The sequence below is a fragment of the Zootermopsis nevadensis genome, unplaced genomic scaffold (assembly GCF_977971745.1).
Source record: "Zootermopsis nevadensis isolate Lab colony 2312 unplaced genomic scaffold, Znev_1.0 Znev_ptg000006l, whole genome shotgun sequence".
Classification (NCBI taxonomy): domain Eukaryota; kingdom Metazoa; phylum Arthropoda; class Insecta; order Blattodea; family Termopsidae; genus Zootermopsis; species Zootermopsis nevadensis.
In genome coordinates, this window is record NW_028259138.1 from 4,645,382 (window position 1) to 4,657,851 (window position 12,470).

General features: G+C 35.0%; 1 protein-coding gene across 4 annotated transcripts in view; it reads right to left on the minus strand.

The window, feature by feature from the left end:
- Positions 1-12,470, minus strand: part of anchor (integral membrane protein GPR155 homolog anchor) — a 54,805-nt gene that overhangs the window by 14,100 nt on the left and 28,235 nt on the right. For all 4 annotated transcript variants that reach the window (XM_022059242.2, XM_022059243.2, XM_022059245.2 and 1 more), the window contains 2 exons: positions 10,706-10,914; positions 6,050-6,189 (listed from right to left, as the gene is read on the minus strand). In XM_022059242.2, the coding sequence (XP_021914934.2) occupies positions 6,050-6,189; positions 10,706-10,914 (349 nt within the window). The remainder of the gene's footprint in view (positions 1-6,049; positions 6,190-10,705; positions 10,915-12,470) is intronic.

Below are 12,470 nucleotides of genomic sequence, written 5' to 3' on the forward strand. Positions count from 1 at the left end.
AATAAAGGTTCAAGGGGAGAAGATAGCAATGTTAAGGTTCGCTGATGATATTTCCCTTCTGGCCGAAAGGAAGGAAGATGTAGAGAAATTACTGAATGCTATTAATAGATTACTCAGTGAGCAATTTGGCTTAAGGATAAATAAAAGCAAGACAAAAGTTATGAGAAGCAGCAAAAATGAGAATAATGATCCATTAAATATCAAAATTGGGAAAGACACAGTAGAAGAAGTGAAGGAATTCTGTTATTTAGGAAGCAAAATGGACGAAGCAAGGAAGACATTAAAAACAGATTGGCACAAGCAAAAAGAGTCTTCTTCAAAAAGATAAGTCTATTAGTGTCAAACATTGACCTGGAATTAAGAAAGATTTTTCTGAAGTTATATGTTTGGAACAGAGCGCTGTACGGAAGCGAAAAATGGTCAGTGGGAAAGCCAGAAAGAAGAAGGATAGAAGCATTTGAAATTTGGTGCTATAAAAGGATGTTGCAAATTAAGTGGACTGATAAAGTACGAAATGAGCTGGTCTTAGACAGGATAGGTGAAGGAAGAAGTCTATGGAAAAATCTTACGAGAAGAAGAGATAGGATGGCAGGACACATTCTGAGGCACCCAGGATTGGTTAATTTGGTAATGGAAGGAACAGTTGAAGGGAAAAATTGTAGGGGGAGACTAAGATTGGAATATGTGACAGATTTTTGAGGATGTGGGCTGTAAAAAATATGTGGAAATTAAGAGATTTGCGCAAGATAAGCAAAAATGGAGGATCACATCAAACCAGTCGGAAGAGTGATGACAAACAAACAAAGTATCATATTGGTTAGTATTCATATCATAAATACTGTTAAATGGAACAGTCAAAGATGGTGCTTAAGTTCTACTTGTACAAACAACATAGTGCACATAACTGGGTATATATTTATTATAACAGCATGTTGGCCCACAACTTTATGGACTACCCATGAAGAAAACAATCTTTCATTTGTTGTGTGACTCATAACAGTAATTCTTTTCAAGTCACATTTATCACATAAGAGTTTGTTTGTTAGTTTTGAAAACAACTGTCCACATATTTATAGAGTGCAGTAGGCAGACAGCATTTCAATAACAGAGGAAGCATTAGAGTGATAGCAGCAAACATTTGCAGGACAGACAGTAAATTTACAAAACAAGTTTCAAAAGGAATGGGAGAAGAGGAGAATTTGTTTTGTTCCTCCCTCAAAATGAGAGATCATGTTTTGCATCTATTTAAAACAAAAGGCAAAATTATTGTTTTGCATATTTTAATCTTCAGGTTCTTAGAAATCAGACAGGAAGTCAAAATATTTTGAACTGAGAAGTAGCAAGCATTTCCATAACTTAATCTCCTCCTAACTTCCTCATGAATAACATTTTGAATGGTTACTGTTGTTCCCAAATATTTGAACTTTGTCTAAATTTCAAAGAATTTATTAGCCACCCTAATATGATTTTGCCTGTCTGTCTCCTGATGTACTTAGTTTTTTCTGGATTTACTTCTAGCCCAACCTTTCTACTACCTTCTAGTAAAACTTTTGTGTTCCCCTTTACTGTATTTATATCATCACCCAATGAATTAACATCATCAGCACATGCCAATAGCTGATGTGTCCCATTCAATTTCAAACCCACCTGCCTATCTTGGACTTTCATGATGGTGTATTCTAGCACAAAGTTTAAAGAGCAATGCAGACAAGCATCTCCTTGTTTCAGACTGTTCTTAATGGACAATGAGCCAAATAAATATTTACCTATACAAATTTTGCTACAGGTTTCATTTAAGCACATTTTTATTAGCTGAACTAGCTTCTTTGGTATACCAAATTCACTTAGAATACTGTATAACATTTCTCTTAACAGAGTCATAGGCTTTTTTTTAAATCTATAAACAATTGATGTACTGTATTCCCATTTTTTCTCAAGTATCTGACAGATGCAAAAGATCTGATCCTTTGTTGATCTGTTACGTCTGAACCCACACTGATGATCCCCATTTGGAGTTCGCCAGAAAAATGTTTGAAAGAATTTTGTAAGAGGCTGAAAGTAGAGAAATTTCTCAGTAATTACCACACTCAGTCTTCTCCCACTTCTTATGAATAAGAATAATAATGGATTCCTTCCATTGTTGTGGCATCTCTTTCTTGTCCTAAATTAAATGAATAAGCTTATGGTTCTTCATATGCAACTTTTTGCCATCTGCATCCATCAATTTTGATGGAATTTGATCAATACCCAGAGATTTATAACTTCTCAACTTTCCAATGGCTAGTTCAACTTCGTCTAAACTAGGTTCTGGCACTAACAGTTCAGCCTTCTGTATTTTAATCTGCCTAACATCATCAGTCCCAAGAACATTTAAGAGCTGGTTAAAGAAATTTTTACACCTATTCAAAATTTTGATTGGATCTTCAAGGAAATTGCCATTATCATCGTTTGCCAAATTAGTCTGAGGATGATATCCTTTCTTAACATCATTTATGCCTCTGTACAGATCTCTGATATTTTTGTCTTTACTATTATTTGTCTCAAGCTCATTAATTTTGCCTTTCAGATATTCTATTTACTTGTTCCTAAAGGTTCTACTATTTTCACATATCATGTTACATAGATTATCCATATTCATTTTCTTTGGGTCCTGGAACCATTGAAATTTTGTTAGCTTCGTTCAATCTATCAATTTTGAACATGCTTCATCAAACCATGGTTTATTTTGATTTCTCCTCCAGTATTCTAATTTCTCTTTGGCTGAAATTTTGATAAAGTTTCTGACATTTTCCCACTCCCTGTTGATATCCACACTTTCATTATCTTTATCTGTATCTAAAATTTGAAACCTATTCGAAATATCAGCTTGATATTGCTCCTATACCTGGACCTCATTCAATCTTTTGAAATCAAATCTTTGCCATAGTTTCTCACGATTTAAATCGTCATATACTGTCTCACAATCAATGAATAATATAAATGTTGGTAGGTTGAACTATCTTCTCTTTTTTTTTGATAATTTGTTGAAGTGTAAATATGGCATCCATAGTGCTTCTTCCTTTCCTAACTTACAACTTGAAATTATATGCTACATGTCTATGCTCTGTTGCCATGTTCCTTTCACTATTACAGTAAAACCCCTCTAGTTGGACACCCCTCTATATTGGAAACTTTTAATTGGAATATCTTATAATTTTACATATCCACAATAACCTATATCTTGGACATCCTTTTATCCTGGAACTTGGTCACTCCTTTTGTTGTAAGTTGGACAGGTGCATGCATGCACTCAGCTTCAATGCTTTTATGGGAAACGTTTACAGTTACATATTTTTTTGTTTCAAATTTCTGACTGACGAATACCTTCTACCCAAAGATTTGCTTATGGTTGAGGGTGTGAGACATTGAACACATCATTGGAATGCAGTCAAAGTGTATAGTTATTCTTTTGTTGAACCCTTCACTGGACTACAGTAGGTATTGCTGTTTTAACTTTGTCAGTACTGTGATTGCAACTGAGTTAAACAGTGTTAACAGAAATTGGATTTTTCTTTTTGCAATGGGGAAGCAAAATTGGTGGAATTAACTTTGGAAAAGAAGAAAGAAGTTTTGGATCTTCTGAAGATAGGAGAAAGTTGCAGGAGGCTGGTAGAGAAATACGGCATCTCAAAATCTACTGTTTCCAACATCAACAGCAACAGAGCCGCTATTATCGATGCGTGGGAAAAGAATTGTAATCCAGACAGAAAAAGACTACGAAAAACACCTCATGATGAACTAAATGACAAAGTGTTAGAGTTTTCCAGTGCTGTCGTGTAAAGAACATTCCCATTAGTGCCACACTTTTACAGGAGAAGGCTAGAGAAATTGCAAATAGACTCCACATCGAAGATTTCTCGGTGAGCAATGGGTGGTTGGATCATTTCCGTAAACGAAACAACGTAAGTCTGCACGTCCTTTCTGGCAAATCAGCTTCTGCTGATATTCAAGCTGCTGAAGATTGGAAATGCAAACTTCCATGCCTTTTGTTGGGATACGCAGAAGAAGACATTTTCAACGCGGATGAAAGTGTATTATTCTACCGTCAACTTCCAACGCGATCCTTAATAGAAATGAGAGATACATGTAAAGGAGGGAAGAAATCTAAGGAACGGATTACTGTTTTGTTATGCTGCAATTCGCGAGGAGAGAGATTAAAGCCATTAGTTACTGGAAATGCTGCACTTCCTAGAGCTTTCAAAACGAACAATGTGAAACTGGACGACCTTCCCGTAATTTGGTGTTACAACAAGAAGGCTTGAATGACATCTAAAAAAATTTCTGAGTGGTTGAACGAGGTCAACCTTAAAATGAAGCGGGCTAATCAAAATATATTATTGTTTGTCGACAATGCTACAAGCCACGTCAATTCAAATCCTTCAAATGTCATTATACAATTTCTGCCACTAAATCTGACCAGCCACTAGATAAGGGTATTATTCAATCTGTAAAACTGCTCTACAGGAAGTAACTAATGCATTCACTAATCAATGCTGCAGATAAGTGCAAAGACGTGACTGAATTTTCACGAAGCGTTGCAAAGTGTTTCTGACATGCAGGATTTATGGCAGATTCCATTGAGGATGAAGGGGAAGGGGAAGAGATGGAAGAAGACAATTTTAATGAAGAAATAAACTGTCCTTCTGAGGAGTATCGCAACCAAATTCCTGATGTCAAAGCTCTTTCAACATTCAACAACATTCTAGAGGTTCACAACGATGTTGCTGGAACGGTCGATAATGTGCTAGACAAAGTGATGACTTCAAGTGACGTTGTGTGTAAAGAATCCTTGGAGGAAGAAGAGTTATCTGCGTACAAAGAACCACCTATACATCAGAGGGCTTTGCAATGCATAGAAGAATTAGAAAGGTATGCTTTCGGTCATAATCAACCAGGAATGGTTTGAAACTTTATTCGGATTGTGGCGAAAATTAGAAAGAGAATGGGCAAGTTTCAAGATAAAAGTAAAAAAACAGTGTCTTGTGACGGACTTTTTTACAAGAAATAAGTGACATCATATGTTGAGCTAATGCCGTAAGTACAATTAAAAAAATACATTCTGAACATTGCAACCCTGAGAGTGGGTTTCAAAAGATTATTATTATTGTCATTAATTCTTAATTCAAGCAAGCCTACAGTAGTTAGATTATGTAAGTAAATAGATTACATTGTCGGTAAATGTAAAGTAATGGTGCCCATCTCTTTGAGCTTATTCATGCAACTTTAATTTAGTGAAAACAAAATTTGTAAAAATTGAACATACCCTTTTGATTTTTCTTATCAGTAATCTCCTTTTTGGGAAGGGCTCCATAATACTTTACAATTACCACATTGTCATTACACCACAATTTGAAAGGATGATTTTCCCCTTTCCTTCTATCCTGGACACCTCTGTAAGTTGAACACATTATCGTGGAACTGCAAGTGTCCAAGTTAGAGACTGTACTTAGTAATTACCACTTTACTTCACTTCAGCAGATGAAATGAGACTGATAGCTGGTCATATAATTAACAACTTACACAAATCAAGTTATAAAAAAGTCAAGTAATCTGTTAGAGAAGTAATTTATAAATGACCTAAAATCATCAACAGAGAAGAAAGAACACAGGAGCATGAACCACTTCATAGCAACAACATTCAAAATTTCAGACTTGACTTCTACAGGATGGATTTCACAGGCCATTACTTTCAGAACCCATCCTGTCTAACATCTGGTCTTGGATCATTCAAAACTATCATTCTGATGCAGGCAAAGGCAATGTTTGCCTGAATACTACAGGCAGCTGAATTTAGATGAAATAGAAAAACATTGGGGAAATAAGGAGTGCCTGAAACTGTTGCCAGAATCCCAGTGCAAAGAAAATGCTATCATGAATTCTAACATAACAGATGGAGAAAATGTATTATGAATAATATGGTTTGCTACTGACTAAAATTGCTTTCGCAATAAGAAAAGTATTGGTTGGATTTAGAATGAAAACATATATTTGTGTTCTTTTTGAAACTCACCAATGAAACAAATGAGTAGAATGAAAACAGCAATAGCTGCTTGCACTTCTCCATACTGAAAATTTGGGTTTCTCTTCTCAATAATCATGGAGTCTGGATGTACAGAAAGTATCAGGGCAGTTACCACTACCAATGGACCTCTGTGAACATTATCAAGAAAAATAAATGTTAAACTTTCCACATGACATACTGGTCTATTACTCTGTTGAGGTCTTTGCGTTTGGTCACACAGTAAATTTGGAATAGTCATGTTCTTTATGGGGGCACATGGGCCCGTTTGCCTACAGCTGTAAGTGAGGCTACTTTTGAAATTTTAACGAGGTGATACATGGAAGCATGAAAAATTGGTTCTTAGTATGCCACTTATAGAGTACAGATACAGTGAATCAATTTTAAATATAAATCTCTCAGTTATATTCAACAGTTTAATAAAATAAAGATAAAAATCTTGCACAATTCTATAATGGTGCTGTCTCTCATGGCAATGAATGGCTGATACTGTCCATCAGATCCAGTTACACTTTCCCACACTATGCTTATTTTTCTTCTCTTTTCTTTTCTTCAGGTGCCAGCCAAGGGCCAGCATAAAGCAACAGATATATAACAGAATTGGGGGGGGGGGGGGGGGGGGAGAGATTACATACTATATTCAATATTAAGTACAAACTTAATGTAATGTAGACTAATCCATAAAATGCTTGTTCATGTATGAAAGTTGAGTGACCTATACACACTGTTCCTGATTATGGTGAGGTAAAGGCTTATTATTATTATTTAAATACAGTATAAAACAAAGTGTTTAGCATTTTCCCACTTTACACACTTGGGACACAACTCTTTCACTTTCAAAATTAATAGTCTATACTAGGTCATACAATTCCTATTTTTCCTATCATATATATGACAAATGTCACACACTTGACTGGCCACGTACCATTTAGCAAAATGTTAATTTTACAGTATCCTTCTCTTTTTTTTTCTTCAAAACTACTGCATAGGCAATTACTCTTTCTACACCATTTAAGGTATATTCTGTAGTCATTTAGTGTCATTTTCAGAACATTTCTCTACTACATTTATTTGGGTTTCAGATAATGAAGACTAGATAGCAATATCACTGTATTTGAAGAAGGATGGTAATGCAAAAAATAAATGAGGAAATATTTACATAACACAACCATTTTGACATATCTGCCAATATTTAACCTTTGACTTCAGTGAATGCTGCCAGTGAAATCAAAACTGTTTAAGTGACAGTCTGGTAACAACAGCCATGAAGGCAACCATGCAGGTTTTCATGTCAAGTGGCCATTACTGCTGTCAAATTTTAATAAAACTCCCCAGTATCAAATTTCATTAAATTCTATTCAACCATTCTTGATATATGCAGGAAGACAGACCTATAGACACACAAACAGAACAAACCTAATAAGTGCACTTTTGCAACTTTTGTCAATATGCCTAAAATTTATGGGCAATTTATATTACCTGAAAAGTGATTTTGTACCACTGAAAGATAGTTGATGTAAACACCAAGTTGCTTTTCATTCTCTCTTCAGTATTGTGACATATTTAACATGGCTACTCCATTAACAGAATGCACCAACGATACCCTGTGATTCAATTTCTGTGGTCAAATGGTGTGAAAACTAGTGAAATGTACAGAATAACAGTTCAAGTTTGGTAACAAGTACATGAGCCAGAGGAAAGTTTACTGAGGTCTTAGGGTTTCACAGTGTAAACAATTTTGATTGTGATCTCCTGGATTGCAAACACGACATAGTAATGTAGGCAATTAACTGCCAAATGGCTACATGGTGTCACAATACAGAATATCACAATGTAAAAAATAATATTATACTTGGAAACAGTTAAACATCTTGCAGTTAAAACCAAATTTAGACACTTGTCTGATAAAAAGAAGCAACAAAAATTGCAGCGCAATGAATTGTATTACAAGAGCATTCATGATCATCTGAGATGATGGTAACATGAATAATCAGAATGCATAAGTTACTACAGTTATGTAACACATACTAATATTTTTTGTATGGGCAGAGATTTTCCTTTTCAGTACTACATCCAGAATGTATGATCTGACACTTTCACAGTACCTGAGTATAATTAATTCTTATCTGGCTACCAGTCGTGTAAGGTGGTTCAAAGTAGGAAACACCATTAAACCACCTTACCTGGGAGGTAGCCCAAGAAGAATTCATTTTACATCCAGAATGGTTCTGGTGCCTAATAAGTCACCTATCTAAATAGTTCCAGATGGTTTTTCAATGAGACAAAGCAGCAAAAGTATAAGGCTGACCACTCACTTCCATACAGTTATCACTAATTAATGTAATCATAATTAGTGATGAGATTATACCGAAGTCCACAATACACCTATCAGTTCCCTGTGACTCCTTGCTCTGCTAGATACATGCCAATTTTACAGTAGATGCACTAAGCAGATATTTATATTAAACAGTATTTATTTTTAACTATGTACTTCTTTTTGCATTCAAGTGATTCTTAGAGATGAAATCAAGCATCTAGGTCCATACAATATACTGTATATGTGTTTGCATCAGTTATTCTTACAGAATGTTTAATAGTGATTTCACAGTCTTAAACAGAGTGAATTCTAGGGTCACATGTTGAAATAATGTACAGGGCACAGACATCTGTGTCCTTTATTCATCATATTCACTCATTACCAATTTTGGGATTCTTCCATGAATTGCATCTCCCATGAAGAAAAAACACCTTATTAATTTTGAAAACAGTTTCTAAGGATTATATGCAGGGCTGTGTAGTTGGAGTCGGAGTCAGTAAAAATGTACCGACTCCGATATAAAATCTTAACAAAATAGTATTTTAACACTTTTGCTACCATGTGAGCCGCCGGCAGCCTCACGCTTAGGGAGATTCAATGATGCGTTGAGCCACATGGTGTTGGAATAATGCTTTGTAACTTTGGCTCCGGTACCTTAAGAATACGAACTGTCTACAAATCAACCGATTCTGCAATAATCATTAGACTTATATTTAAATATAGGTTATAAGTCTAAAAAGTAGCCTGATGATTCACGTGGTGGTGATAAAATCTCTTATGGCACCATTTACCACTTTGGTAGGTTTACCATTATTAATACATATTGAGCTTTTATGAAGGAGTTGGAGGTGTTAGTACCGACTCCACAGCCCTGATTATATGACCGTGAGAATTATGGAACAAAGGTGGTAAAGCTAAAGATGGCTCTGTACCTAAGCCCCACCCCATGAAGATATGAAAGATGTAAAGCTCCATGCATTATATGTACAGCTTCAGTAATTCAGTCACATTTTAAAAGTATGTGTTTAATCTTTATTTTTGTACACTCTGCATACTAGATAACCTGCTAAATTAAAGCTAAATAGGTGGGATTCTGTTATTGTATGACTTGTGCATGCTCTTACACCAAAAGTTTGCACTTTTTATTATTATTTTGATTATTATGTATGGAAAAAAGAAAGATGAAATGGGTATGGTCTATAATGACAAGTCCATTTTTGGGTGTTTCTTTATGCACAATGTAATAATGTTAGATACAGAAAAAATACTTTTAAGTTGTAATGAGAATGCCAGTGTTTCTGATCACATCATTTGATCATGTAAATATATCTGCCAATGTGGTGCAGTTACTTCATTACTTTTCAAAACAAGTTTGACCATTCTCTGCAACTCCAAAAAAATTCTGGCAATATGGCTCAGTTGCTACTGCCATTCTGAGTCAGCAAAGTCCCCACTGGCAACATTACTTTTTCCAATGGTCACCATCAAATGAAAAATGTCCAATTATTACATAATTTCTGATTACAGTTTCACTCAACTATTAAACAGTATTTATGTTCCATTCAGTTTCTGATATGACTGAGAAATGCAAGAGGAAGAAAATTCAAATGTTTACACACTTTAATGGTGATGAGCCATGTAGTAGTGATGGGGTTAAAGCAGCACTTTTGCAGAAATTCCAACATGGGCTGTTGATTGACAAGGTTAATCTGAAATATTCTCACTACTTTATCATCCCTTAACTGCAATTGCAACCACACTCAATAAATTGTATTTTGGCTTTTTCATCAGTTCTATCTTTGCTACTGAATTCATGTTTATGTTCTGTAATAGATTGATACTCGACAATGAATTAAATTTCCAGCCCCCTACTATTCACCATGCGCAAGAAAAGTAATAAAATGTTTTGATATATCTGTTGTCACAACCCAGATTAGAGAATATATTACCACCACACTATGCAGACACCATATTTGCATAAAGGTTCACACTAACGCTTTCAAAGTATGGATTTCAGCAGTTATTAGACTAGTGTAAATGTCTTTCTTTTGTGAGCTGAGTGTAAACTGCCAATAAGATAAATATAATATTTCAGTATTATGCAATACACACAAATTTCATTAAAATTGTTGTGGTATAGATGTTTGATTCTGGAGGCAAATTTTACCTTTCCAGATGTTTAGTTCCCTATGAGTGTTTGACACAATGTCATTTGTTCCGGATGTTTTAAACACCTGTAATACTGGACTTGTTTATAACACTATTTACTCATGAACATACAGAAGTCACATATTTTAAACCATCTTGACATAGCTTGAACTTGAACTCACCCCCAACCAAGGACAATAAATAGAGGCTGCAACTTAAGGACAAAGCAGAGACTGCGGCACTGCAGAAATAGAAGTGCAATGGCTAGGAATGCTGTCCAAAGTCTTGAGCTGTACACACCAATGGTATATACAACAAACTGCAGGTAAAATGTCAAGGCCTGAGTCCGGTCTAGCAGAGACCACAAAATGATCCCAACACAACCAATTAACTGAAAGAATTAAAATTAAACCATTACAGTCAATTTTACAGAACAGGAGGCATGGAAGTGGTGAGGAAGAAATTATGGGAAGAATAAAAAATGAAGGAAAATTTTACAAAATAGTAAGGGACATTCTATGGAAATAGGAAATTCTCTAAAATGTGGAAATAAACCTTTAAAAATTTACTATGTACCCAAATTAATGTATGGAACAGAAACTTAGAAGTAGACTAATGGCAGAAGAGACAATAAGAAACATACAATTACAGAGAAACCAAAGACAAAGACCTTGAAAGGCAAACTAACAAATAAAAGAATGAGATAATGTGATCATATTTTTGAATGAACAGAGAGAGAGAGAGAGAGAGAGAGAGAGAGAGAGAGAGAGAGAGAGAGTTCCAAAGAAGGTTTTGAAGATTAAATTAAAACAAAAATGTCCAAGCAGGAGACCAAGATGGCAACAACAGGTTAAGAAAGGTCACACACAAGGAAGATACAGCATGGGAAGAAAATTAGAGGAGGTGCAAGAAGAGAGACAGATGGAGAGGCTTGGCTGTCAGACAACCCACTTAAAATGTAACATCTTAGCAAGAAGGATGAGATATTATATGGCAATGTTCATGACACTTGTGTAAAGAAAATATGTGCAGTGTTTATAAAAATTTAGTTATGTTCTGGACTCATCAGCAAACTTAACAGTAGCTAGTAAATCCTTAAAAAGGTTGTAATTCCAAATATTTGGGAATGATAATCAATAAAAATTACATTCATTGCATTCCTGAAATATTGCCACTATGTAATTCAAAATATTTTGTCTTTCATTAAATTTGAAGATTAAAATATACAAAACTATAATTTCAAACATTCCTTTCTATGAGATTACAAAACTTCATCCTTTCTTCTAACAGAAGAACAAAGATTGAGGGTTTTTGGGAAAAGGGTGCTGAGTACAATATTTGTACCCAAGAATGAAGTAAGAGGAGGATGAAGACAATTGTATAATGAGAAGCTTCTAATTTGTTCTCTTTGTTAAATATTATCATAGTGATAAACTCAAGGTTAGATGGGTGGGACATGTAACATACATAGGAGAAGAGAAATGTACACAAAATATTGATCAGAAAACCTGAAGGTAACAGACCACTTGGAAGACCCCGATATAAATCAGAGGATAATATTAATATGAGTTTGAAAGAAACAGGATATGAACTAAATTCATATGGCCATGAGTATGATCACATGCCTATAAACAACATCCAACTATTCTTAATTCAACTTTAAATCTGAGAACACTCTATTCCAGATGACATCTCGATGCATTATTTCTTGTTAATGTCTTTAAGGGCAAAATAAATTGCAATTTCATTATGGACACTGTTGGTATACGTGTGCCGGCGAGGCAAATAAGAGAATTTTCTACTTTTAGTGTGAGCAGTGCATTAAGACATAGTCCTTTAGCCACGTGCGTTATCGCTGCAAATAACGTATGTAAATCTTTGAACGTATTTAGCAAAAACATTGTCTCCCTTGAGGGCACGTTCTCAATAAGGGAAATGATCTAGATA